Source organism: Patagioenas fasciata, chromosome Z (assembly GCF_037038585.1).
Source record: "Patagioenas fasciata isolate bPatFas1 chromosome Z, bPatFas1.hap1, whole genome shotgun sequence".
Classification (NCBI taxonomy): domain Eukaryota; kingdom Metazoa; phylum Chordata; class Aves; order Columbiformes; family Columbidae; genus Patagioenas; species Patagioenas fasciata.
This window is the reverse complement of record NC_092560.1, coordinates 38,073,265-38,100,865: the sequence shown is the minus strand read 5'-3', so window position 1 is coordinate 38,100,865 and position 27,601 is coordinate 38,073,265. Positions and strand designations below refer to the sequence as shown.

General features: G+C 42.3%; 1 protein-coding gene across 7 annotated transcripts in view; it reads right to left on the bottom strand.

Moving 5' to 3' along the window:
• The window catches only part of MARCHF3 (membrane associated ring-CH-type finger 3), a 94,561-nt gene that overhangs the window by 16,004 nt on the left and 50,956 nt on the right, over positions 1–27,601 (bottom strand). For 5 of the 7 annotated variants that reach the window (XM_071802463.1, XM_065860526.2, XM_071802465.1 and 2 more), the window contains 4 exons: positions 25,634–25,829; positions 23,385–23,592; positions 7,438–7,647; positions 1,368–2,486 (listed from right to left, as the gene is read on the bottom strand). In XM_071802463.1, coding sequence (XP_071658564.1) covers positions 2,328–2,486; positions 7,438–7,647; positions 23,385–23,592; positions 25,634–25,829 — 773 coding nt within the window. In that variant the 3' untranslated portion in view covers positions 1,368–2,327. Of the gene's footprint in view, positions 1–1,367; positions 2,487–7,437; positions 7,648–23,384; positions 23,593–25,633; positions 25,830–27,601 lie in introns of those variants that run through there. The other 2 variants (XM_071802464.1, XM_071802468.1) reach the window with 2 other exon arrangements.

Here is a 27,601-nt window from a genome sequence, read left to right as displayed (position 1 = left end):
GTGTGAGTTTTTTTCCCATGGGTTTAATGGAAAACACTAAGTGTGTGACTAGATAATTTCTGGCTTTTTTTTTTTTTTCCCTTGAGAAAATGCATGGGAGACTTCCTAGTGACTTCACCAGTCAGTTCTGCTGTACTTGTGCATCAAGCAGAGAAACTAGATGAGTGATGTATTTGCTAAACTGGACCATACTTTCTGGCTGCTTAAATATGCCTTCTTCAGATTAAAAAGGTGTCTTAAACAAAAAATTAAAATACCACAGATGAGCTGGGCCAAGTCACTGCTCATCCGTGTGCATAAATCTTGCAACTTGATTTGAATAATTGTTTTGCTAGTTGCTACATAATCCTGTATCATCCTAATTTTTGTTTCATGAAACAAACCTAAGAACAGTACTTAAGTATAATAGTTCTTTTGTGGGCCAGCTTTCTGGGTTATCTCTCAAAGAAGCAAAACTAGTAACAATTCTGAAGAAAGCTTACCTAAAGGAAGAGTGTAAGCATTAATTAAAACACTGTCTGACAGTGTTCTGACCCCGCTAGACTTGCTTTGTGTCTGTACCACTGGCTAGTTTTCTGTTAACCTGGAACTCTGTACATACCTGCGTGTTCAGTCTTGTATCCAAATAGTTTGTTGCCTTTGGGAAGAGGTTTAAAAAAAAAAAGGCACTACAGACTTAGTGACATCCATGTTTTAAGAATCTTGTATAGTTTTCTCTAGAAGAGAAGCAGGTATTCACTGCCAAACATACAACCAACCCCTGACCTTATAATGAGTAGAGATATCATTATTTTCTTACGTATCTTGGCTTGCTGTGAGACTAATTTTATGTTTGAATAAGGATGGTATTGCTTTATATAGGTAGTTGAGTCTTATCCCCATTAAATTTGACAATTACAAAGAATACTACTGCATGACTACAGCTAGACTGGTCCAAAGACAGAATAAAGAAGCTAACAGATTGGGGTTTGTGTACTAAGCTTTTTTATCCTATAGAGTACACACAACATCAAATAAGTTATTGTCTGATGGTAAACACCAATATACTTTGAACTATCCAAATCATAAATTATTAGCCCCCTTGTGTTACTTTTTCTTAACAGTTCCTGCGGAGTGAAGAAAACAAAGCACATGTTGACATTGCCATCTATGCATATTTCTAAAAAAATCTATCTATGCAAAGGGGCTATGAATAAATTTCTAATTCTAACAGCATGTCAATGAAATTCTGTGTAGTTCTGTAAAATAAATCTCTTTGCAATAAGTGTGTGTCTCTTCTGAGAGTGAAGAAATGCTGAATGAAATTGGCATAAAACCAAAGGCGAAATGGGTAATACCACCCAGGAATAAAGTCATTACACTCCAAATTCACTTTGGTCACCATAGTAGGCTGTGTATTATATTTTTTAAAAAGCTCCTTAGTGCTGCAATGAGTGGTCAGGGTTTACACACACTGCTAAATTTGGCTGTCAAGCTGAAATGCTAATTTTTATGCAAGACAAGTTCCTAAAATATGTCTAATTATCTCATTATGTATGCAGAATTTTCTTTATAAAAGTCAGTTCTACAAGTGCCGTTAAATTCAGCTTAGTGTAAATGCAGAGTAAATTGGCTAAGTATGAATTCACACCAGCAGAATGGGGTGCCTAATTTGTTGCTTCTGAGTGGAAAAATGTACTTTTTTTTTCCTGAGTGCTATGCACTGGAATACTTTCAAACAGGCAGATTACTGCAGTTAGTGTCATTTCTTTTGCACATGTTAAATTTATTACTGAAGATCCAATTGGAACTTGCCTGCCAAATAGGAAACATAGAAGATTTTCTTCTAATCACTTCATAGTGTTTAAATAATATGGCAACTTGTAAAACTCATTACACACAAATTTAATAATCCAAAATATTGGCATAATGAGCCTTCAAATAAAATCAAATGGGGGAATGCCACTGCTGTGCTTCAGGAAACAACACTGGTTACTGTCTAGCTGCCTAAAAAAAATGACACTGTAGGAACAGGGAATTATAAAAACAAAGCACTTTTAAAACCTATTTTTCATTGCTAGTTGTCATAGTGTAATATTGTGAACAATAAAAAAGTTTGCATCACTTCATGATGCAAGTATTAACATCAGTTTGTAGAATTCCATACAGTATCTGCTAAATAAACAAGTTTGGCAGAGTAGCAAATATGATTGCAGCATCCAGTGATTGCTTCCTCTACAGAGTCTGTAAATCAGAACAGCGCACTCCTGGTTCTGGACAGAGTCTGACCCAAGGGAGGTCTGAGGATAGTATTTTCAGTGCATGGCCCTGGTGCAGAACTACGCTCATCAAACGATTGTCTCTTTTGAGTTCCTTTTGAGGTACTGCAGGCCCAGTAGGGACTGGTGGCTGGAGGGGATGTTGGCACACTTTGGGGCCAGGAGTATCACCCGCTGATTGGTCCGACGCCATTCGTTGTATAACCTGCAGTGATACCTAAAGGATACCTGGGAAGAGATGAGATATGCACTGTGTTTAGAATCACGGCTGTCCTCCAAGGAATCAGCTGCAGTTTGGAGGGAAATGCCTTTGAGTTGATAAGCAGCCTGACTGAGTGGGAGAAAAATGGCAAAAAGTGGTGGGCAAAGGTGAGACCCAGATGGGCTGTTCCCCAGGTTGCCACAGGAGAGAAGAAGCCTGCACCCTACTTCATGCTGTTGCTGACCTCTCATTCCCTTTTTTGTAATGTGAAAAATCAGACATGTTGCCTCTGTCGTTCCTAAGAACTAGAAGTCTTGGTAGCCACTTAGAGTGACTTTGGAGAACTATCACCTTGGTTTTAAACTGACAAATAATGTAATTCTCACCATGGTGAAGGCTTGCAGGTAGCTAAACTGTGTGCAAACACAGGGTCATATGTTCTACCTTGTAATGCTTTATTGCTCAACATATCAAATTCAAGAATGCACAGATGCCACAATGTAAGACATCCCTTGACGTGTGCATCTCAATTTAATTGTCTCTGAATTTCTTTGTTATTGTTACCAGCTAACCAATTTCAACCTTGGCATGGTTCTGCTAACAGTGGAAGAGAAATGACTGCATGCTATGGATATACAAGATAGCTTGACTATCTATCTATCTATCATCTATTAGTTTATTTGTTTATTAGTTTATTGCTTATTTTAGTGACAGCGAAGTGTCATGAAAGTTATGTCTGTGTAAGATGACCTACATATGCAGGTTTTTAAAAAACCAACCAACCAAAACAACAACAAAATCCACAACCATACACACACAAATCCTCTGTAGACTGGCTTAGGACCTCTGGGGTGAAATGTGCCATATGACAATTTTTGTGTTCTTGAGCTATAGGCAGGAGGGACCCACATAGTGAGCACAGGAGGAACATTGTCTTGTCAGCTGTTCTGTCTTCACTTGCAGCTGGTCATCTGTCACTGATTTCTATGCCCCTGTGCTAATTCTGTAGGTTAATGCTACTCAGAGGGCAGAGGGTGCCGTGGAAGTTGGAGGTAACACGCTTGGTTTGTGCTGATTGCAGAGAAGCAGCTGTGTGTGCTGCTGTCAAAGGGGCTGTGCTGCTGCGTTTTCTACCCTACAGCAATGACAGGCTGGCTGCCAGTGAGGTATGGAGGGGTATTAAGTAATAAACGTGCCTGTGAATGTATCCTCCAAAACCCTTTCCTCATTGCAAAAAGGGTGCTTTTAACTAAATAAATTATCTTCCTGTAAAATCCTTCTAGGAACAAAAAAAAACTTGTGTGTTTTTTTTTTTTTTCTTAATTAGATCTTTATAGAGCTGTCTGCTGTTAACGAGGGAAACCCACAGAGCTTTTGTTCACTAGGCAGTTGCCCAAAGACAGCTCTTCCAACAGATGAACCTCTCAATATCATCTGCCCCCCCTGAAGGTAAAGCAGCCTGCATCTTCCTTTCTCTGGAACATTGTATATGCAAGAACATGAGAAATGTCTTTTAAAAAGGCACTGCAGTATCAGCAGAAATCATGTGTTAGAAGGAGGAGGGGAAAAAAAACCCACAAAACAAACAAACACAAACCAACACCTGCAAAGATGAATGCCATGCAAAATGCTTCAGGGGAGTGAGCTAGAATTTAGGTTAAGTTTTCAAGTAGCATTGCCTGAGACTCTTTGAGGAATGGCTGCACTGTTAAGGCAGGGTTTAACTGCTTGTTTGCTTAAGGCATTTTCACAGGATATCCTGTGAATTAAGTTGGACAGCTTGTTTACAATGGGTTCTTGCCTGGAGGCAGTTTCCAAGTGATGTCAGCCCCTGAATTTCAGCAGAGCTGTAGTTAGTCACTAAGCTGTTACACTGGATGCAAAACGCTTGAGATACTGAAAAAGGCCAGATTTACATTTTTCCTTGGCACACTAAACTCCTTTGTTAGCCTTTTGGAAAGGATAGCAAGAGGGGGGTCTGCCTTTCTAACTTTGAACTAATTTTGGCTAGCCTTTGCTTTAAACCAGCACTTATGTTATATTAGAAGCTGCAGGGCTAAATCCTGTTGTACTCCAACCTGCTACTTGATCTTACTGGAGTGAAGATGTCCTGCGTGCAAGGGAAAGCAGAGTGTGGCCCTGAATTCTTAGATTAAATAACTATCTCCATTTTGTGTCTGAAGCTTTCTTGGGAGTAGCATTTTTTTTGTGTGTGTGTGTGTGTACATCGGTTATAATGGTTAAATACAGAGGAAAAACAACAGCATTTCAGGGAGAACTTGGCTGTTTTAGGGAATGGGATACAACACATCTTGGATGCTAAAAATAGCATCTCACATTCCCTGCTCACTGGGATAACTGTGGTGTGTAAGTAATCTATAAGCCAGCTTTTGCCTCCAGAGAAAACAAGCTGATTTATCGGAAAGGAAATGAAGTTTTAGTCTTCTTAATTTTCACAGGACCTAAAGGAGCATTATATCACGTGTGTAATTTACCCCACAGCACTCAATATATTCCCCATGCAGTCATAACCAAGCAAGCAAGCAGTACAGGACTCTCCCATTTCTGAAAATTAAAGGGCAGGTGCTGCTGAAGCAGTTGATGGTGTGTACGGGTCCATTCCCTGCTGCATGGCAAGGGAATTGTGGAGCCTCCCAAGGCAAATGCAGGCTGGGGCTTTCATACATGAGCGATGGATCAGAGGTCGTTTAGCAGAGAGTGGGCACGTCTTCCACATGTAGAGTGCTCTGTGCCATTTGTAAAGTAGTTACTTTAAATCTCTGCCTAGACTTCGCAAATTTGCCACCAGAGAAGTGCACAATAGCACTGTCACTCAAGCCTGTTGACTTAATCTGCAGATATACTTAAACCTGCTCAAAACTCTTCCATCAAGTACTAATGCTGTGAGGGCAATGACTGCACCTTCTGTACTGGGAGTCCTTCCCACCATGTCCCACGGCTCTGCCCATGGAATTAATGCCATGCTGAACATGAGGGGTCACTGTGCCCTGAAAACCTTCCTGCATCCCCTTTCCTGATAACCACAGTGTTTCATCAGCCCGTTCATCTCCTACGGATCTGAATAAGAGTTTAGAGTGGAGTTACATCCTCTACAACTTCATAGACATTAAACATGCTGTATTTCAATTAAATCAACCAAGGTATGCATTTACATCAGGCTCACTATCACCATATTCTCCAAGTACTGGTAACACATTTCTCTGTAGGCTTTTGAAGGGCTATAAGTCATAAAGTGAATAGAAGGGATTTTTGCCACTTAAAATGCAAACAAAATAGACTGCATTAGGGACTACAGTAAAGACGCTGCAGAAGTCTTAATGAGTAAGGTCAGATGTGCCCATGTGTTACAGGTAATTAAATTCAACTACTTAGCCAGACTACCATTTCCAACTTCCAGCCATTTTGGTGCTCGTGAATTTTGTAAATTATGTGAATAGGACAGCATTTGGGTTTCTAAGGAAATTTGAATGCAATCACTTTGCTTGAACACCTGACAGACGTGTCTACACAGTACTACAGTAAAGACAAGCGCCACCTCACTGCTGGAATAAATGGCCATCCTGTCAAAGAGGAGTGCTGCTGCTTCACAGAAAATGGAAGCAGAAACAACAAAAAAAGAAAAACTGCAGGAGGCTGAGGTAAAACTCCTGAGTTTTCCTTACTGTTGTGTGCTGGTAAAATGAGCCTGTAGTCCTCTATGGATGAGACAAGGTTTCATTGTTATGAATGAGGTAAATCAGATGTTAACTTCGATAGCTTTCTTGGGGCTAGTCCTCTGGTAGTGTGGGGCTTTTGTGTTTCCCCCCACCTCCCCTTTTCTATGCTTACTCTAGGCTCAGGACAGGGGTTTTATGCAGTGGGCTATCTCCACTAATGCACTTCTTAAAAGTGCCACTTCCTCAGCAGCTCACACGGACCAAAAGGGGCTGGAAGGTGTCAGTCAAAGGGTGTGTGGCCATACCCACCAAGGGGAGAGCTGGGTGCTGGCCCTGCAGCACCAGTGGCCATGCCAGCACCACAGGCAGGGTGGCCTTGCCCCCACTCAGGGCAGCACAAGCTCAGATGAGCTTTTCCTCTCACAGCAGCACAGCTTCGCACCGTCGCCCAAGCATCACCCTGTCTGTGTGGATGCTCCCTGTTCTTTTGCTGTTCTGTTCTTCCCTCACCAGAGCTAGAGGTGTGAAATGTCACACTCAACAGTAACATGAAGTTTTCAGTGAATTGCTAGACCACAGCTGGATAAACATGTATTTTGGCAGCTGTCCTCTGGGTTCCCTTTATTTCTGCTGGGCCAACTGTTTGTTGAGTGTGCTGGGGCCAGGAACTGTTCTCAGATTAATAACTTAGCACAAAACAAGTGACTTTCAGGGAGGATTGGCATGCAAGTGACAGCACACCTTGGTGCAGGATGGGACTAAAGCAGCAATTTAATCTGCACTGCAAAGGCAGTAACATTTCTACAGACCCGGGTGTGAGGTGTGCTCTGCCGTGGACTTCCCACTGTGCCATGAGGAATGGGGAAAGCATGCAGTGCACCCACTTCCAAGCCTTTTGAATTGTGAAATGGGCCAGATGTTTTATTAGAATTAAATCTGAATGCCCTGTGTCAGCCAGGTTGTTCCCCTGAAGCTTTTTCTGTGCACTGTGCCTTCACCTTTTGCACATTATCTTTGATGAAATTCCCTCCTGTAGCATCTGTCTTGAACTCTTCTATGTTATTTCCTTGTCACCTCTGGTGGTTGGGATCTGGGAATTTCTGATCCCAAAGGCAATCTGTCTTTCTGGTTTTCCAGAGAATTTGTACGGTGTTTGACAAAAACAGATATAAGTTATATTTATCAGTACAGAAGGTAAATAAGCAGTGCTTTGTACCCACTCTACAGCACTCTCTGCAATTAATTTTCTGACTTGTTCTTTCCCATATTCCTGTGAGTTGAACAGAAAACCAATACTTACCAGGGTCCAAAAGAGGTAAATAGTGAAGAGTGCGACAGTGAGTGCAATGAGGCCAGCAGCTTCCAGCCTACTACTAAAGTGCAGATGGTCCACTGCTCCTCGTAGACACAACCAGCCCGAGATGGTGGCCAGTGGAGTGATAAACAAGAAACACACCATATCTCCAAAGAGAGTCCGTTTCTCATGCTGGGGGCCTGGGCTCCTCAGCCACTGCAGGCAAAATGCAGACAAAGCAAGTGTCAGTACAGGGAGCATGTTCTACCTGGGACAAGCTGCTTGCATGTCAAACACAGACCTGCTATTTTGAGGGGGGAACTGGACCACACGCAGGATGTGGCTTTGGCTGTCCCTAGAGAGCTCCCCTCTGAACTTCTCCCCCTCACTGCTCCCTATGCGCACCTCTAGCCATGTGTACCTACCACGTCATTTATTCAGACGCTGTAAAAGCTGCCTTGAGAAGGAGAAGTGTTTTGCATAGTGCAGCCCCTGGCATTTGGCTGCTGAACTATTTGAGAAACTCCCTTCTTAATGTGGAAAGAATCATAGGCTCACCTGAGAACTCGAGAGTGCAGAAAGCGTTTGTTAATATTTCATATGCTATTTTAAGAATTTTTTTTTTACATTCTACTTGTAGTATTGGCAAAGCCATTTTCAACCTGCCTTCAATACCCACATGCAAGCAAAGTTGAATGAACACAAATTACTTTTATTAAGAGCGTATTCGTCTTGCAGAACAGAGTGAAGCCAACTGCTGCAGCGAAGGCTGATGGAACAGCTATCAAGCCCATACACCCATGTTCCTATTCAGAAGATTTTGATGGTAGCGGTGAAAGAAGGTCAGCCTACAACAGTACACTGAGACCTTGTAATAAAAAAACCTCATCAGTCAAGTCAATATGTAAAGAGGAATACTACCAACCCATGCAATTTTTGGTCTTTGAGCACGTAACTGTATGCACGGTACTCGCAAGGACAGTAAATATTTCCTCCTGTGGCAGCTGGGAACCCCAGCCAGCCTGGGAGCTGCACATACTACCCCAGCATGCACACACACCATACACCGTGCAGGCTGAGAGCACTGTGCGAGCTAATGAATACTTCTCATCTAGGTATCCTACCCTGTATTATTCACAGACCTCACTTGTCTTTTCCCACTTTGCTCACGCCATGAAAACAAATATAGCATTATCTCTCCACCTTCATACGGGGTAAAACAACACTCAAGAAATGGAGTGCAACAGATAGTCACTCATCTGACACTAGCAGAAAGACAAATTAGTAGACAAGTTTGCCTCAGCCTCACCATCTCTCAGATGGAAATAATAAATTATGTACTTCACATAAATTCTGTGAGCTTTAACTTCAACGCATTAATTCAGCAGCCTAAGATAAATTTTCATGGATGAACCAGGTATTCGGGAGAACACAAAAATATGGTCATAAACATTTTTTGCAGGATGTAGGCTTTTAATTTGCTTGAATACTTTTAAAATCCTAAGGAAGAGGGAAGTGTTTTTTAACTGCTATGTACTACTACCAGCAAAAAGTTGTAAGGGAAGACACTACTTAGTATTGTCTTCTTCCTTTTCAAGCAGTGTCTTAACCTCAAGATTATTTAAAATACCAGAATACTGGGTGTGGTGGGTTCACCTCAACCAGCAGCTGAAGTTATATTTGGTTGCTTATAGGTAGGACTGATGGCAACCTTCACCTTGTTCAATTTCCACAAATCCTTGTAATGCAAAACCACTGGGAAAATGAGAGGAACTGAAAGTACCTGGTAGTGGAAATTTGCTTTCAAAGGTGTCTGTGAAAAGGTTTTGTGAAAAGTATTTGTTTAAAAGCTGACCTGCAAGAGAATTGCTGAGCACCCTGCACTTCTTCTTTGATCTCAATGGGAATTGCAGATGTTCACCACTTTCCCAGGGCAGACCCTAAAATGCCAATATCTCCTTATCTCAGTGCTTTGTGGTGACTGTTCCCCCTGTAACTGGGTAGTGAAGAACACACTACAACATTTCAGAACCCATTTAGAAGAAGCTGCATCCTCAAATCTCAGTCTGTTGTGATCTATTTGGCATCTGTGCAGCTCAGCTAGTGCAGGAATTACTGTTTACTCATCTGAGTGAGAAGGAAGACAGCATGTGTTGTCATCTCTGTCCTATGACTTTCAGAAGACACAATAACATGCCCTTGAATTAAGACAACATTTTATGATGTGCCATCTAAACTGATTGAAAGTTTGAGCAGAAAAAAATCGTGTGAGACCACGTCACAGGCTGATGGCTCCCCACACTCCTTACATCCTGTCTGACTCATATGAACAAAGAATCAAACCCAAGCAATTCAGATATTAAATGAGGCTAAGAGAGACAAGAGTGGTATTAAATAATAAATAAACCCCTCACCATTCTACAGTCTAATAAAGCTGGAGAAGTTTTGTTAGCTAGTTCTGAAGCAGAAGTTAAAAGTAATGAATAAGTAATTTCAACAGCTGTATGGATTTTACTCATAGCACTTATTTTTCTCCTGAAGTGGTACACGTGTTTTTAAATCTGCTTCTGTTTAGATTCTAGGTTTCCATCTTTTGTTTTGGCAGTGTGCACTGTCAAGCTACTTTATAGCTAAAAAGCCAAGTCGGTAAATCCTTTTATGAAACTGAAACCTACATAATGATCCCCAAAAAAGTGCTGAGCTGATTAATTAGCATGGCAGTACAGTTGGGACTACCCTGCTGCCAAAGAACGAGATGTAAGGCCAGATGCAAGTGTCAGATCTGCACTACAATACTCTGAAATCTGTCCTATTAAAATGTGTCACTGTGCTAAATTATTTCTGCAATAAATTGAGACTCCCACAGTAATAATTTCCATTTTGGGGAAAAAACAAAAAGTCATAAAAAGGGTGATATTTGAAGCAAAATGCCGGCCTGCCTGGTAAAGCAACTATTTTGTCAAGTGCTATCTAAAAGTGAACAGTGATTCTTGATCCTGATACACAGATGGAAAGTCAGAGTAACAAGACATGAATTGACTTTAGCGATGGTAGCAAGCACTCATTCAACAACAGGTAAGTGCAGCACCTGATGCACAACCCAATATTGGCTCATGACAGACACAACCAAAGAAACCCTGTTCACAGTATCACAGTATGTTTGGGATTGGAAGGGACATCAGAAGATCATCTAGTCCTATCCCCCTGCTGGAGCAGGAACACCTAGATGAGGCTACACAGGAACATGTCCAGGTAGGTTTTGAATGTCTCCAGGGAAGAAGACTCCACAACCTCCCTGGGCAGCCTGTTCCAGTGTTCTGATACCCTCACTGAGAAGAAGTTTCTTCTCAAATTTAAGTGGAACCTCTGGATCCCTTTACCACTTGTCCTATCATTGTTTGCCACTGAGAAGAGCCTGGCTCCATCCTCATGGCACTCACCTTTTATATACTTATAGACATTAAAAAGCCTTAGCCTCCTCTTCTCCAAACTAAAGAGACCCAGCTCCCTCAGCCTTTCCTCATAAGGGAGATGCTCCACTCCCTTAATCATCTTTGTTGCCCTACGCTGGACTCTCTCCAGTAGTTCCCTGTCCTTCTTGAACTGAGGGGCCCAGAACTGGACACAATACTCCAGATGGGGCCTCACCAGGGCAGAGTAGAGGGGAAGGAGAACCTCTCTCGATCTACTGACCACTCCCCTTGTAATACAGCCCAGGATGCCATTGGCCTTCCTGGCCACAAGGGCACAGTGCTGGCTCATGCTCATCCTGCTGTCCACCAGGACCCCCAGGTCCCTCTCCCCTACACTGCTTTCTAATAGGTCATTCCCCAGCCTATACTGGAACCCGGGGTTGTTCCTGCCCAGATGCAGGACTCTACACTTGTCCTTCTTATATTTCATTTAATTTTTCCCCACCCAACTCTCCAGCCTGTCCAGATCCCGCTGGATGGCAGCACAGCCTTCTGGCGTGTCAGCCACTCTTCCCAGCTTGGTGTCATCAGCAAACTTGCTGATAGTGCACTCAATTCCCTCGTCTAAATCGTTAATGAATATACTGAATAAAATTGGCCCCAGTACTGACCCCTGAGGCACTCCACTAGATACTGGCCTCCAACTGGACTCCGCACCATTAACCACCACTCTCTGGCTTCTCTCCTTAAGCCAGTTTGCAATCCACCTCACTACTCTATTGTCCAGACCACACCTCCTCAACTTAGCAACTAGGATGCTATGCGAGACTGTGTCAAACACTTTGCTGAAGTCAAGGTAGACCACATCCACCACTCTGCCATCATCCATCCACCTTGTTACATTCTCATAAAAGGCTATGAGGTTGGTCACGCATGACTTACCCTTAGTAAAGCCGTGCTGACTCCCCCTAATAACCCTCTTATCCTTGATATGCCTTGAGATGGCACCAAGGACAAGCCGTTCCATCCCTTTCCCAGGAATGGAGGTGAGGCTGACCGGTCTATAATTACCCGGGTCCTCCTTCTTGCCCGTTTTGAAGACTGGAGTGACATTTGCTTTCCTCCAATCCTCGGGCACCTCTCCCGTTTCCCAAGACTTGGCAAAGATGATGGAGAGTGGTCCAGCAATGACCTCAGCCAGCTCCCTCAGCACCCGCGGGTGCATCTCATCTGGACCCATGGATTTATGGATGTTCAGACTGCTCAACTGCTCCCTAACCCAGTCCTCATCGACTAAAGCAAACTCCTCCATTGACCTGGCTTCATCCGGGGTCTCAGGGGTACAGGGCTCCCCAGGACAGCCTCTGCCAGAGTTCCTGGAGACTAATACACACCTGATGAGAATCCAGCCCCTCAAAGAAAGGTGGGGTGCAACCCTGTCCCTCACAGTGACACATACCAAACAGGGGTCTGCTCGGAAGCAAAAGACCCTGCAAACCCTGAGCTAAAGGTTATGGCTGCATGATCTCCTGCTCCCACAGCTGCACATGCCATCCCTTGGCACTGCTCCAGCATGGGGGGCCTCTGCTGAGCCAGCAGGTGTTGCTGACATGACCCAGACCATCCATCTGCTGGGGAACAGGCACTTCCCAAAGGGCAGCTGCAGCCATCGGTCTGGTCAGGGTAACATCTTCAGCCACACATCTCTTCGCTCAGCAAACATGTGCCTGAGCCTGCAGGCAGTGGCAAAAGCTCCACAGACACATGCTGGTGTGCTCAGACAGGATCGCTTCAAAGGAAAAACAGAGCATCAAGAAAACAAAAGCCCACACCACAAGAGAGGACTTTACAAGTTTGGTTCGATTACCCCAGCAGAGTCATGCTCTAAATGCATCTTTGCGGTGGCCAAAAGATGGGAGAACTGAAGTGCAACACTGGTGAAGGAGAAGTGCTACTTAAGCTAATGGACAATGTTGGCTTAAGAGCAGAGGGATAATAGTTGGCCATAAATAAATTTAGGGTAAGAATCAGAAAAAAATTCCCAGCCCTCAGAGGATCCAGCTCTGGAACAGCCTCCCAAGGAGAGCAGGATAGGCTAAAACCCCCAAAGCTGACACAGCTTTATGAAGGAACTTGCTTACATTTTGGAAGGGATTTTTTAACGTACTGAATTTGAGATGAGAAAACACTGTTAACACACTCCAGTCTCCTTCACCTCACCATGTAGTACACATACAAGGATTTGTTGCAGTTACTTCACAAAGTAGAGCTGAATTTAAATTATGATCTGCCCTAGAAAGATTGAATTGAGCTCTTGGAGAGGGTCTCCAAGCTTCCTTTAACTGAATGCAAACACTATTGCTCAGGAACTTAATGTAGATTTGTAACAGTCTCTGGGAGACTTTTGGTCTATGAGCCCACTACTGGCTTCCAAAATTTTACCTGATATTTAAAACTGCACACGAAACCAGAACTATGGAACTGTCCAAAATCCCCTTTTCAGTGCAAATGTACAGAGACGTTTATTTGACATTGCCAAATAACCTGAAACTTCAGGCTCCTGACATTAGCAAATCATCTCAGTTTTCTTTTAACCATTTTACTTCATCCTGCCTAAGCAAACCTAACTGGAGACTGGAGACCCACTCATCTGAAAGGTGAGACAGGCTGAGGCATCTCCACCACGTGCCAGCAAAGTGAAGCCTTACATCTGGACAAGGAAATCATCAGAACAAGCAGCAGTGGCGGACCAGAACACCCTTGAGGGGCTCAGATGAGGAATTTATCTAGCCTAACCAAAATGAGATGCCAGCAGAAATCACTGTAAAACATCTCCACAAATCTGAGCTGCTTTACCACTGCCAAAGGCCAAATCCTTAAGTGCTCACCTCCATAGCCTAACTTCAACTAGATGACTCACTAATGCTAAGTGAAGTTACGTGCACAGTATTTTCCAGATCAGGCTACAACCTGTTTCTACTGGAAAGCCCTTTTTGGTTCACTGCATTTTCCTCGGATTTTACATAAATGTTGCTGGAGTTACACCAGCAGCAAAGAAGATTCCACAGAGTATAAAGAAAATCCATCACACCACTTTTAGGTAAAGGTATTTAAATTGTTATGACATATGAAGCTGGGCAGAAAAGACAGGAAGGAACAGTCTTCCCTAAATGTGTTTCTCTTTGAACTAAAAATAGCTTATTACACATCAGACATATCAGTTCATTTCACTCTTTTCACACTGATAGCTCTGTAGTGAATCTTGATGAATACAAGCGAACTGCTGGCAATTACTGTCATTTCTGGTTTCACGCCAACAGTGACCAAAGGGAGCATTTTGCCTTGGGATTTACGCAAAGACAGACTGATATTGCCTCTTTTTTTTAGTGTTTCTCTGGAATGAAGGATAGTTTTAAGGAGCAAGAGGACCATTTATTGGCTAAAAAAAACCCAAACCCAAAAACATCTGAACAGTTTTTTTCAAATACTTTTTTACTTCAACTGTTTTAACCTTTTTCAGTGAAATATTTTGAAACGTATCTTAACTACATGTAACTCAATATAGAGTCTCCCAGACCAGAATGGTATGTATGTCTGTTTTCAGTGCAATTAAACATTTTGGGTGACTGGAAACTTTTCTAGGTTAATTTTTTGCCAAGGAAAACAAACATTTGACAGTTACCTTTTAGTTGAAAAAATATTTATATATCAGGTTTTGGGTTTTCTGCTTAGATCAAACATTTAGTTACTGGCACAGTGTTATTGCCTTAGTGGGTCCTCTCAGAAAGGCCATGGTGACAGTTCACAAAGATGCTCCTTTGGTTCCAGAGACAGAGGCCTATCTATTTAACAGGCAGAAACTAAACTATTTGATCTCTGCAACTTTATCATGCTGATGATATGGCCTCTTTGTAACTGAGTCTGCTCTTACTTAAGTTCTACGCTTATTTTAACTCAAGTTCCAGGGTAATTGTGGATGTCTGAATGAGCTAAATGTACTTTTTGAAAAGGGAAATTAATTTCATTTTCATGTTTTTGTAACTGGAAATAATACATTATTCATTGTGAGGGTGGTGTATGATATGCTTTTTTTTTTTTTTTCTTTTGTAAAAAGAATAAACCACAGTGCAGGTAGGAACCAAGCCTAGGTGTCTGGTAAGTATAAGGAGAGCACTGCAGGCTGATGCTATCACACCGCAACTGAATTTGCAATCTAGAACGTGGGTGGTTTGCCAGCTGTACAACAGGAGTTTGATATAACATGCTCCACCAAGTAGTGGCTGGTATATGTCATATCCAGTTTCTGGATTATACAACTTCAATGTCTATCTGATAGTGAAAACAATAGAGCTTGCTAAATTTCACTATAAAAATCATGACATTTGTTGCAAGTTTTATTAAACAACATTATATGCCTTAACATTACTCTGGCTTACTGCTAGTCTGTTTTCCTGTTATCCACTTTTCATTTGTATTATTTCAGTTGATGCTTGTAACAGGCATAAAGATTTCAAGATGTGTCAAGAAAAAAGATTTTGTGGAACTCTGGGAGAAGCAGCATTTCCTTTTATCTTTTTAATGTATGTTTTTTAATAATTTATTTTTTCCTTTTATTTTTAAAGCTACTTCTATTTTAGAATGTATTCCAAACTGGGCAGACAAATGGATGCATTCAAGAAAATCAATTAACAAAAAATCACATTTTTCATTTTAAATCAAAAGCAAAGCACATTTGCTACTGGCAACATGTATTTCAACACACCTGAAATGTCCTGATCTAAACGTCCAAATATATGAAAACTAAAGACATGATCTCAAAAAAGACAGATACAATAAAACTTCTTATCTTAGCACTTTTTTTCCTCAGAAAAAGGAAACTTTGACTGGTTCCTATTGGTGGTAGGAAAAGCTACTAGCAGGACAGAGATGCTAATCAGGCAGTTTAGAACTCTATTATAGAATCATGATGTCCAAAGAAAAGTCACCAATACCATAATCTAAAACAAAAATAGCTGTACCTTTGAAAACACAGCATCTTCCCTCATCTTGCATTTGGCCTTTGCTAAAGAAGCTATTTTCTCTCTGACTGTTCAGTTACTTTCTCCTGGAAACTTTCCTTAACATTTTTCATCCTTAATTGCTAGTCCTTTAAATTTAAGAAAGAACAGCTACAGATATGATGGTTTGAAGTCACAATCTGTTCACTGACAAGTACTTTTTGCCTTTTTTTTTTTTTTTTTTGGCACAGGGTGGGTTGCTTCTGTTTGTATTCTTGCTGTCAGTACTGTGAGAAAGATTTGTGCCTGGAAACACTGCACCAAAACTCTTCTGTAAAGAACATAAAACAACTGTTTAATTTCTCTTTAAAGGACAGAGAACAGCTTGTTTTGATCTTTGGATTTTGCCTCGTTAGGAATGAACAGAGTAGGGTATTCTAGGTGTAAACGGTGTGTCTTGAAGAGGCTAGGTTTTAAAAACTATATATGCTGGGGGGTTAATTATTTATTTTTGTAATTACTTCTTTAACTCAGCCAATACTTCTAGTGGAAATCTACATGGCTGCTTCAAATTCTCCCTATGTGGTTTGGGTCTCGAGGGTGGCATTTTTGTAACTGGAGACAACTAGGTACAAAAGCATCTCCATCACTTTGCCCCTTTTACTTTGCCCTTTTAAGGTCAAAAAAGGAGGAAGGACATGCTTAATTTATCTACTCCCAGCCCTAATATGCCGCACTGACAGCTATAGTTCCTCCAAACACAGACTGATTAAAGTTTTCCTTCTTGGTGACTATGCCAAGTCACCATTTGCCTTCTGGCTTTAAGAGTGATCCCTCTACAAATTACATGCAGCAAATCTGGTGACTCTTCACTGCAGTATTTTCATGCTGACAACTTACTTCACTGATTAGTGGGGAGGAAAAATAAGTAAAAAAAATCCCAACAGATAAAACCAGCATGAGTCAAAAGTCTTGCACAAAAAGTAAATTCATATTTCAGTGTAAGACATCTGCCAATTTTAAATTGTAATGTAAGCTCATCTTGACTACTTCATGCATAGATACAGGTCTTAGGAGTTTTTTAAAAATTTATTTTTATTTTCTAGCACTAGCTCAACAACCAGCAACAGATCGGGAAAAACTGAAGTTAATTTCTGCCCAATATTGTGATGATTATCTTGACTTTATTTTTTCTCCTAGTCATGCTGTTTTGCTTATGAGTTTTATATTGTTAATTAAGTGCTTTCTTTTTGTTTGGAAAAAAAGAAAAAAGGAACCAAGAGATACCAAATCCTAGTTGGTTTAAAACATGTAAATAACTTACAAGCAATACAAGTCTGACTCACATGGTCTCATAGTGTTCCTATACCATATTTATGTTGTAGCTGATTATTTTCTAACAATATTTTATTGCACATAAATACATTTGCACTGCCATGATTTTTTGTCTGTTTCTGTACTAAGCCAAGTGGAAGCAACACAGCTGCAACATGGAAATTGAAATTAAGATGCTATATAATACTCATATAAAGCTTGCCTCAAAAACATAGCGACAGCATCTACATGAAAAATATCATACATTTCTAGAGTGGATTTATTTCTGTGGATTGGCTGCACTAAAAGAGCAGCTTATATAGAAGAGGAAGCTGTATAAAAGCCACTAGCTCAATCTCCTGCAGTTTGATTTCATTGTGTTTGTTTTGAGATCCTTCCAGGTGTGGCACAAGGAACATCAGATCTACACACATCAACCACTATATTACAGACTTTTCTTTCTTCTGGTATCAAGAGTTTCTGCTGCTTCAGCCTGGGTCGTCTGTGTCAGGGTGTCACTGGCAGCGGGGTGACTGAGACACGGGAGAGAGAAGCAGGGCTGCTCAGCAGCAGCTGCTTTTTCCTTTGAGATGCAGTGTCCCTGGGCGCACTCATGGTGAGACATCATGTGCCCAAGCATGTGTCCTGCACACCCCTAATTTCCAACTGACTGTACAGGGCTGTTGTACATCTAGCATATGGTAGAACAGGTGGGTTCAGACCTTGCCTGTACTTCTTGAACATAATTTTGCCATATCATGAGCCCTAGGACGGAGGGGAATGTCCATGTTCTGGTAATTTGTAAAGGGACAACATGTTCTGGATTCCTTGCAAATAGCTCATTTTAACTGACTGGAGGGCTGTGGGCATCTCCAAAGAATCCCCTTATCTGAAGGAGAACCTTTGAAATCAGGCAAAATGGCTGGACTTGCTCTGCTGATGCCTGCCAAGTGCCTCTAATAGCATCATGTTGTCTAGCAAAAATGTGACTCCAAAGATGCTACAGAAAGCTTATGCTCCAGTAGATTATGTCTGATTTATGTTGGTAGCTTGTATTTTATGTGCCAGAGCTTGCCAGATGCTCTCCAGAAGGGGGACGAACAAAGGACTCTGTGATCGTATGTATGAAAAAAATTCTTTTTCTATCACCATCCATCTCTTACACCTTTACAACAACACATCACATTCTCTCCAGTGCAGCTGCTGTGAACAAGTTCATGAGTGACTGAGAAATAAGTCCCAGGTCTCAACGGAGAAGCTGAGGAGCATCAGTCCCGGCTCTGAGCAGAAGTCCCACCACAAGGATGGTTATCTGGAGGGAGCGTGACAGTTCCCAGTTAGCTTAGTCCATAAGCAAGGCAGTGTAAATGCTGAAAGTCAGGTTGTGGCATGAGGGGGCTCTGCACTTACCTGCAGTACATTAGCCAAAATTAACAAAATCTGTGAATGCTTAACAGAAAGCAGCTCTTACTGACAGCTGTAAAATCACAAAGAGCACATTTGCCACATGTAGGCCAAAAGTATGGAGAGAAGGAACTGTAAAGGACATTACACTTCTTTTTGCTGTCCAACCTTTGACAAACACCTGTGGAGGAGGAGAAACGTACATTTCCTGGTGTGTGGTTCTTTGACTTCACAAGGGACAAGTCACAGAGCTCCTCCACCGAAGGTAGCAGCAGGCAAAAGACATAAATAGTGGATGGCAATGAAAAAAACACTTTCCTTGAACATCGAAGGAGCTGTTCATCCCCACCATAATGCCTGATTCATGGCTCAGGAACACAATTCTTCTGGGGGAAATAATTCCAGTTAAAAAAAAAAAGCAGTGGACCAAGAATGAAGCTTCACAAATGCAATGTTGAGAGGATGGATCTGCCTGATGGACTGTACTACCATTTTCTGCCTCTCTGATGGGGTTTTGGGCATCAAACAGTTAGCAGATTGTACATTTTGTGAGAGATGTTTCTCCCCCAGACAACAAAAACATGTCCCGTGGCACAGATAAAGAAATGTCTCCCTTTAGAAGCATAGTTTGAAACTCAGTTGACCAGAGAGAAGATTATGATGGAGAAAAGATACAAAGGATAAAAGATGAAATGGAGGTCAAAATGCATGTTATTTTTCCTTTGCCTTTTCTTAAAAAAGGAATCCAGGAAAAGAAACAGGCTGCTCTGCACAACAAAAGCTGAGGAGATAAAGCAAAGGTAAGCTCCCTGCATTTTTTCATCCTACACATGTTGAACACAGGAGGCAGACCATAATTGCAGATATGTCCCTTTTATCTGAGCTACACATCTCCTGTTGAGTTTATGGGCCCACATCCTTCGTGTGAACATGGGCAACTGCTTAAAAGAAGGCAAAAAGCCATCTTGTAACTATCTTTTATGGAACACTTGTTTTCATCTCATGATGAACTCATGACAAACTAGCAACAGAGCAGCAATGGTGGGAAAAATGCTATGGGCTCACTAGTATGTTCTGATCAAATCATAAAGCACAGCAAAAATTTCTCTGCTGCTTCCATAGTGATGTACCCAGGGGAGGAAGGAATATGGCTAAACAACCATCTATACCATCTACGGCTCACTTCATTTCAAGCCCACTCCTTCTGCAGCCTCTCTTGGGTGCTAACAGCAGGACTGAAGTCAGATATGACATTTCTAGATGGAGCAAGTGAAGTGTCTCTGTTTCTTTTGAGATTTCCTTCACATCCATGGCTAAGCTGCTAAGAAGCAATGCCCAATCCAGTGAAGGGATGAGGAAAAGACATAAAACTGTGTTCTCTTCTTTATTTTTTCCCTTCAAGAAAGTCAGTAATGTCTTCGAGTAGTCAGAAATACCTTTTTTTTTTCCTGATGGAAAATCTCTAGGAGGAAAGATAAATGTAATGGTTCACTGCTTCAGGCATTTTTATACTACTTGTCACTGACCAATTGCTGGGATATAGTTGCTGCATGAGACAGGGTCTGCTGAGGAGTCACTGGGTAAATTTCTATAGACTATGCTCTACAAATAAGAGTACAATAGTACCTATTGACTTCTTAAATTGCATTGGTAAACTCATCATTCACCTCCACTGAAATGACCATTCACCATTTCCATTATCTAGTTCACAGGCATCTTTGGAGAACTAACTATCTTACTTTGACCCACACGCCCCTCCCATCCCCCATGGACACACACACACATGATGTTAAAAGCAGGTGGCCACTTTGACTTGTCACTTGTCCAAATATTACAGCAGCTTTTTTTGTGAGAGACAGTCTCACTACACCTGATACACCTCTCTAATACTCTGGGTAATACAGGGGGAGGCAAACAGGACAGTGCTTTTAGGATGCAGGAGATGAGGGAACCTGACAACTTGCATCTGCTTTAGTCACGCTTTGGGAACTTTCATATTTGCTGTAACTAATAGCATGAGGACAACTTTGGATTTCAAAGACCTATGTATTAAATAGGTACAAACTTTAAGGACAAACTTTAATTATACTAACAGAAATCAGGAATTTTGATTGCTATCTTTCTGCTCAATTTGTCTTCTTGCATACAAGTCACTGTAGTTACTCTTTTGTCTCTGCTGTTCTCAACTTTTAAAAGTAGAACTTAAATTCTCTTCTAAACTGAAAACATACTTCTTGTACAAGATCACAACAGACTTCAAAAAAGTCAGTTGCATTTTTTTATTACCTCTTCTGCAATCACATGTAACTGCTAATTATCGCACTAAAATGCTGTGGGTGCGTAGCTGAGAAGCAGGAAAAGATTAGGTAATAAAGACAAAAACATCAATTAACAATGTGTATTATGTTTCAAAAATGTTCTTGCACCTGGTTCTCATTTGTCCTCAGCTATAAAACAAAATACAGCTTTATTGTTATTATTATTGTTGTTTTTGTTGCTATTATTTATTACTGCTTTTGCCAAAAAGAAGCTTCACTTCATCAAAGAATGATCAAGTGACCAGATTCCCCCAGCCTGGGCAGTGTTAGCTTTGCTTTCAACTTCTTCAATCTTCATTAGCTCTGGACAATGTCATGTCCCATTCATGCAAAGCAAACATCACAAGCAGCTGTTGCAAGAGAACAGCTCAAAGAAGCCGGACTCTAAAATCAAACTGTTCACTTTGCACTGCCTCAGCATTGCTTATCTTTCTTTTCAGAAGGCAAATTCAGAGTGGCACTGTCCTTGTGGCAAAACTGCAGCCAAAAACTGCCTGGCACAGGCTCAGAGCAGCTGGATGACAGAAGGTATCATCTTGATTGGAAAATGGTCAAGTCACAAAGATTTTGTTGCTCAGTCACTTACAGCCTGAGAACACTCAACAGCAGAGCTTCTCAAACTGGAACCAGTTTCTGGGAGAGGCTGTAGTCCTGCTAGAAGCACAAACAACAAGCCAGAGGCAATCGAACACAGCTGGCCTAAGCTTGCTCTGGCTAAGGCTTGACAAGACTACAGGTCTTGTGCTAAAATACTGTCTCATGTATCTCTTTTTTTGCTGATCCTAAGGAAGAATGAAGATATCCTTAGGCTTAGACACAAAATATGCGTGCCTAACTTAATCCAGCCTAAAGCAATTTTGGTAGACTTCAATGACATCTGTTCACCCCCTCTCTGCACGGGTCCTTGACTTGCTTCCCAGCCATCTGTTTTATTCTGTATCCTCTCATCTGTGAATAAGAACAAAACAAGATGGCCCTCACCCCCCTTGTTTTTAATATCTGTCCTGGTTTTGGCTGGGATAGAGTAAATTTTCTTCCTAGTAGTGCTGTGTTTTGTATTTAGTGTGAGAATAATGTTGATAACATGCTGATGCTTCAGGTGTTGCTGAGCAGTCAAAGACTTTTCTGCTGCTCACACCACCACACCAGCAAGAGGGCTGGGGTGCACAGGAAGCTGGGAGGGGACAGAGCCACAACAGATGACTCCAACTGACCAAAGGGATATTCCAGATTAGATGATTTCATGCTCAGCATATCAACTGGGAGAAGAAAAAGGAAGGTGGAGACATTCAGAGTTAGGGTGTTTGTCTTCCTAAGTAACAGTTATATTTGACGGAGCCCGGCTTTTCCGGGGATGGCTGAACACCTGCCTGCTGATGAGGAATGGAGAATGAATCCCTTGTTTTACTTTGCTCGTGTGTGTAGCTTTTGCTTTGCCTGTTAAACTGTCCTTATCTCAATCCAGGAGTTTTCTCACTTTTATTCTTCCAATTCTCTCCCCATCCCACCCAGGGGAAGTGAGTGAGTGGCTGTGTGGTGCCAGCTGCAGTTAAACCACAACAATATTGTATGCCCTTCACCCAGTTCTGCTGCAGTTTTGAGGAATAATGAAGAAGGACATGTTGTCCTAGACTCAAGCTTAGCATGTAACCACTTTTGTCTACAACTAGTACAATAAGATGCTTCTCGTTACTTCTCTGAAATGTTATTATTTGTAATGCACTTTTAATTCCAACATAAACCATAATTTTTACTTTTTTTTTCCAAATTAAAAAATGTGAGGAGAAAGATCATTAACAGTGTAAGGACAGTTATCTTGGCTTTCTTTTTTGCTCTTTTTTTTCTTTTCCCAAGGACAAAAAAAATAAACCCTGGCAAACTTGAGGCAGCCACTAAAGCATCTATAGTTGGCAAAAACTGAATTTTAACTGATAAGGCGGAAACAATTGTCCAATTCACTGTTGAATCTGGTACACAGGCAACAGGAGGCCAAAAGGTCACTCACAAAGGGCTAAATATGCCAGATATTGAGCAAGAACAATTCCTTCTTATGGGCTTGACGCTGGAAATCAGGTTTCTATGGCTCCTCGGTTTGTTACTTCTCTCTCAAAAGCAAGAAAAAAGTATTCCTGATCTATATTTAATATGCTGAATACTAACGCTTGTCTCGCATTCCACAGAAACTGCTACTTACCCCACTTCCATTTTCTGCCAAACCAGCTGGTATACAAGGAATTCACTGCAGACTGTTTCCCAAATCTCACTTACATTTGCCTTGAAGAAAACCCATTGATTCCATTCTTCTTGCCTTTTTAAAATTTGGTTTGGAATATGGGTTTTGTTATTCCTACCCTTTCACTGAGCTCCTGCCCTCATCTTGCCAAGCCCAAAACTCATAGCTTGCTTTGGCTTCAGCAGAGCTGCAAAGGCTTTGAGATGCCTATATAAAAACAAGCATGATTTTCTCATTGAAGCTAAGCTTTTGGGGACATGCCCCATGTACTGACCTCCACCAATGGCCTGGGTTTGCGCTTCACTGCAAACCTGAAGTGGCAGAGTTCACAGTAGCTGGTGTTTGAAGATGACAGCCAGCGCTCCAGGCAGCTGCGGTGAATGGTCCCCAGGGTCCCTGTACATCCGCAGGGGGAAAGCAGGTCTTCCTGACTGCTGCCCTCATGGCAGATCCTGCAGATTGCCCAGTCATTGAACGGGCTGCTGGAAGAGAGAAAATTGCATACAGGGCTGTGATGTAGCCTCTCTCTGTATGTCATGAATTAACAATGTGGGAAAGATTTGCAGCTTGTGTACTTGCTCTGTAGTTAGAACACTAGGCTGCTGGGCTAATGGCTGCATGCAGTCGAGTGTACTTGTTTAAAATATCTCTTCTGGGGGTGAGAAAGTGGAGAGTGCAAAACACATCAGAGTGACAGAAGACAGACAACCAAGTGCTTCTGTACCTTTGGATTTCCCACCTCTTCATATTCCAGTGGAGCAGTCGCTTCAAGAAATCTCTAAATGCATCAGGAAGTTTCAAACCTGCCTCAGCTGGGCACCTCTTATGGTAATGACGATCTCTGCCATCACTCCTGACCTACAAGGTAGCATCTCTTATGCTAGTGATGATCCCCTGACCTCTCCAGTGATCAGCAGCAAAGGCCTACTGGACCTGAATCAGCAGCAGCTTGCCCTGTAGGGGTGTGAAGGCAGGGTCACAACTTCAGGCAGGTGTCTGCAAGCAGGAAGCTCCTGTCCACAGGGAGGGTTTCTCTTCCGGGCAAAACCCCACCAGCAGCTCAAGGAGTGATATTAACAGTACTGAAAATAAGGACTGTGTCACACACACCCCTGGTGGCAAGGTGCTAATGTACAAAAGGGGACAGGTGACCCTCCTGCCAGTGAAAACTTTCATGACTCTTGATTTTAACTATTGAAATTCTCTGTTTTGCAGAGGAATCTTTCAGGAAGGAGGAAGGCAGTCGCATGGCTGCCTGAGGTGCTTGGGTTTAGCGCAGTGGGGCGGAAAGCAGGAGCAGACTGAGAACAGCAGTGCTGCTGAACCATGGATCCACTATACTGCAGCTTCAAATCAACTCCCCCTGAATGTCAAGGCTGAGAAAGTTCATCTCTTGGCAGAGGTCTTGGAAACAAAACCTCTCCCTACTACATATGCCATCTCAGAAAAGTGGTTTTTTTTCGCTGTCACTGACAAAACCTCAGTAGCAGATAGCATTACAGTGGCACACAGCTGTTCCCTCTGTCCCTCTTCTGGGTCTTTGCAGGCTGCCCCAGGTAGACCTCACTCAAGCGTAACTGCAGGAAAGAGTAAAGAAGCCAGCCCGCTCCTTTCCATGTGCCTGGTAAAAATGTATGAACTTGTGCTTGATGCTCTGCATGTACATCTGGGCTGTGCAAAACGCACTGGGTTTTAAAAACTTGCTACAAGTAGGTGAAAAAGCCATTTCAGGCTGTCACATTGCAGGTACAGCAGCAGTTAATAATTCTACTCTTCACATAAATGCAGTGGATTGGATTATATTTGCTGTTTTGTGAAAATCCAGGGCTACCCATGCAGTCTTTCCAGCTTGACACCACTGAAGTGGCTTTTTTTGTCCCAAGTATCAACTCTGGATACAGCCAAACCCTTAAGTATCCTTGTTCTTGCTTCTAATGAAAACAAAGCCAAGCTGGAGCAGGGTGGTGTTTCAAAGGATACAGTTTAAATGTATATTTCACCACTAATCTGTCATTCTACACTGAGAGCAGGAAAAGGTGCTCTCAGTCACTTGGTTGATGGCTGAAGCATGAACACTTGTGTGTGCATCTCTGCTAGAAACAGCCTGTCCAGCTGCTCATTGTGCTGGCTTGGGAAGTGTGAAGAAAACATTTTGCAGAAGCACTGACGGCAGCAAAAAGGCCAAACACAGCATCCCATGCCAGCCAGCGCCCGCCAAACCCTCCCGCTACATATCAGGGCAAATTACTGCAGCTGACACCCTTGAGCAGCAGCATCCCCAGACAGCTTGCTTCCCCCTTCTTCACAGAATATAATGATGAGGGCTTAATTATATATGTAGCATAATCATTATAAAGTTAAGACGAGGGGTTTAATTATGAGTGCAGGGTGGTAAGCCTTCATTATGCACACCACCACGTCTTCCCCTCAAGTGCCCGCAGGACTTGTGGGTGGCAGCTGGGGAGGAGGAACTCGAGCCCACACAGGGAAGGGGCCTGGCCCATCCCGACACCCCTCACGTACCTCTGCGTGGCAAGCGTCCGCACGACGGAGGAGAGCAGCTGCCCATCTTTGGTCGACACCTGCATGACATACTGCGGACAGCTGTTGGTGCCAGCAGGCAGGGCCTTGCAGTCGAGGGCTGGCGGGTGCTCAGGTGGGACTCCCGGCAGGTGGCTGCAGCGGCTCGTCCTCATGGCAACGACTGGTGGGTCCCCATCTAGGGAGCAGGGAGGACAGGTAAAGGGCACGTTCCTCCCTGTCTGCAGCTTCACCACACCAATCAACACCAAGCGTGGGAAAAAATGTGCCCCGCCTCCCCACCCCAACCCTCTGAAACCCGCTCAGAAGGCAGAGGAAGCTCATGACTTTATGTGTCATGGAAAAACAGCCTGTAAGTCTCCGAAACAGCATACTGGGTCTCTGCACTGCTTTTTTTCTCCACAGACTCCTAAGATTATGAGTGATAAATGATAAGACTAAATCTTTTTGTCCCTCCCCCTCAAAGGCTGCAAAGGCAAATAAAATCTTCATCTTTTGTACTTTTAAACTTAAAGGCTGCCTCTGTCCACCAATGGGGAAGGTTACGTATCAGAGGAAAAAGTGGTCGATCAGCTCCAAATCCCCTGTGAGAACATTCCACTGCTGCTAAGCCTTCCATCAACAACTCATGGCAGAGCATGGACCCAACAAATAATCCTGCACAGGCCTTGTGTCACACAGACCTGCTTAATAACAGCCTGTGTGCAGTAATAATTTATGCCACAAGGTGAAGCAGAAATCACAGCTCAATTGTGTCTTTTTTCTCTGCTTTACTCTTTCTTCCATCACTTAGAGTGCTTTCAACGGTGGAAATTGGAAACCAAGGTTTATGCTGATAATAAAGAGCCTGGGGATGTAAATTCCTGATAGCTTTGCACGATGCTCCCTGCTGGGAGTGCTTGTTGGTGAGAGGAGGCTGTGTAGCTCAACAGGTAGAACACCAGGCTGTGCTCCTGCAGGCTTGCTCTCCAGATTGGTCACCAACAGCATACATACAGGGTAGATTAATCCCTTTGCAAAAGCAGGGTAAGACTTCCTACTATGCCTTTAGACACTTGGCTACAGTCACATGTAAATGCTACAGATTACTACCACAACATTCACACCTTGACAGCAGACACGTTTGTCTGCGCTGCATTTAACCCTTAAAAAAAGCATTTTGCATTGGACACCACCGTTGCTTGTGTAGTAACAATACCACAGAAGGGAACAGAGCCTTTAGAAATTAAACATTAATCCACACTTTTAAACAGAGGTATGTCTCTGGGTTTTAAAAGAAATATTGTAATTTTATCTCATCAGATTTTAGCTAACAGCAGTGCTAACTTTCTGAAATCTCCTGTGAATGGACATCTTTGGCAGTAAGAATTTGTAGCGTTTGAGGACATGCTGGGGATGCTGCACCACTTGTGTACATAAGGACTTATACTCTTAGAAAGGCACCCATTAGGTTTGCGTAAAAGTAATTCCAGTTTTTGCATTGTTGAAATATGCTGTTTGATATTGGACGCATTCTTAAATAAATGTGGCTATGATACACATAATTGTAATGCGCTTTTCTTGCTTCACTTTTTTTGCTACTGCATTATTACTTGTATGTATTTTATAGTTATTTTAGACTATGGAAATTATGTTAGACAAAAAGAAAATTCAAGTGATTTTCCTATTCGAGTTCAAAATGGGTCATAAAAAAGTGGAGACAACTTGCAACACCAACAAAGCATTTAGCCTAGGAATTAATGAACACATGGTGCAGTGGTGATTCCAGAAGCTTCGCAAAGGAGATGAGAGCCTTGAAGATGAGGAGCGCAGTGGCAGCCAGTGGAAGTTGACAACAACCAACTGAGAGCAATCATGGAGACTGATCCTCTTACAACTACATGAGAAGGTGCCAAAGAACTCAACATCAACCATTACGCAGAATCTCAGAATGTTAGGGATTGGAAGGGA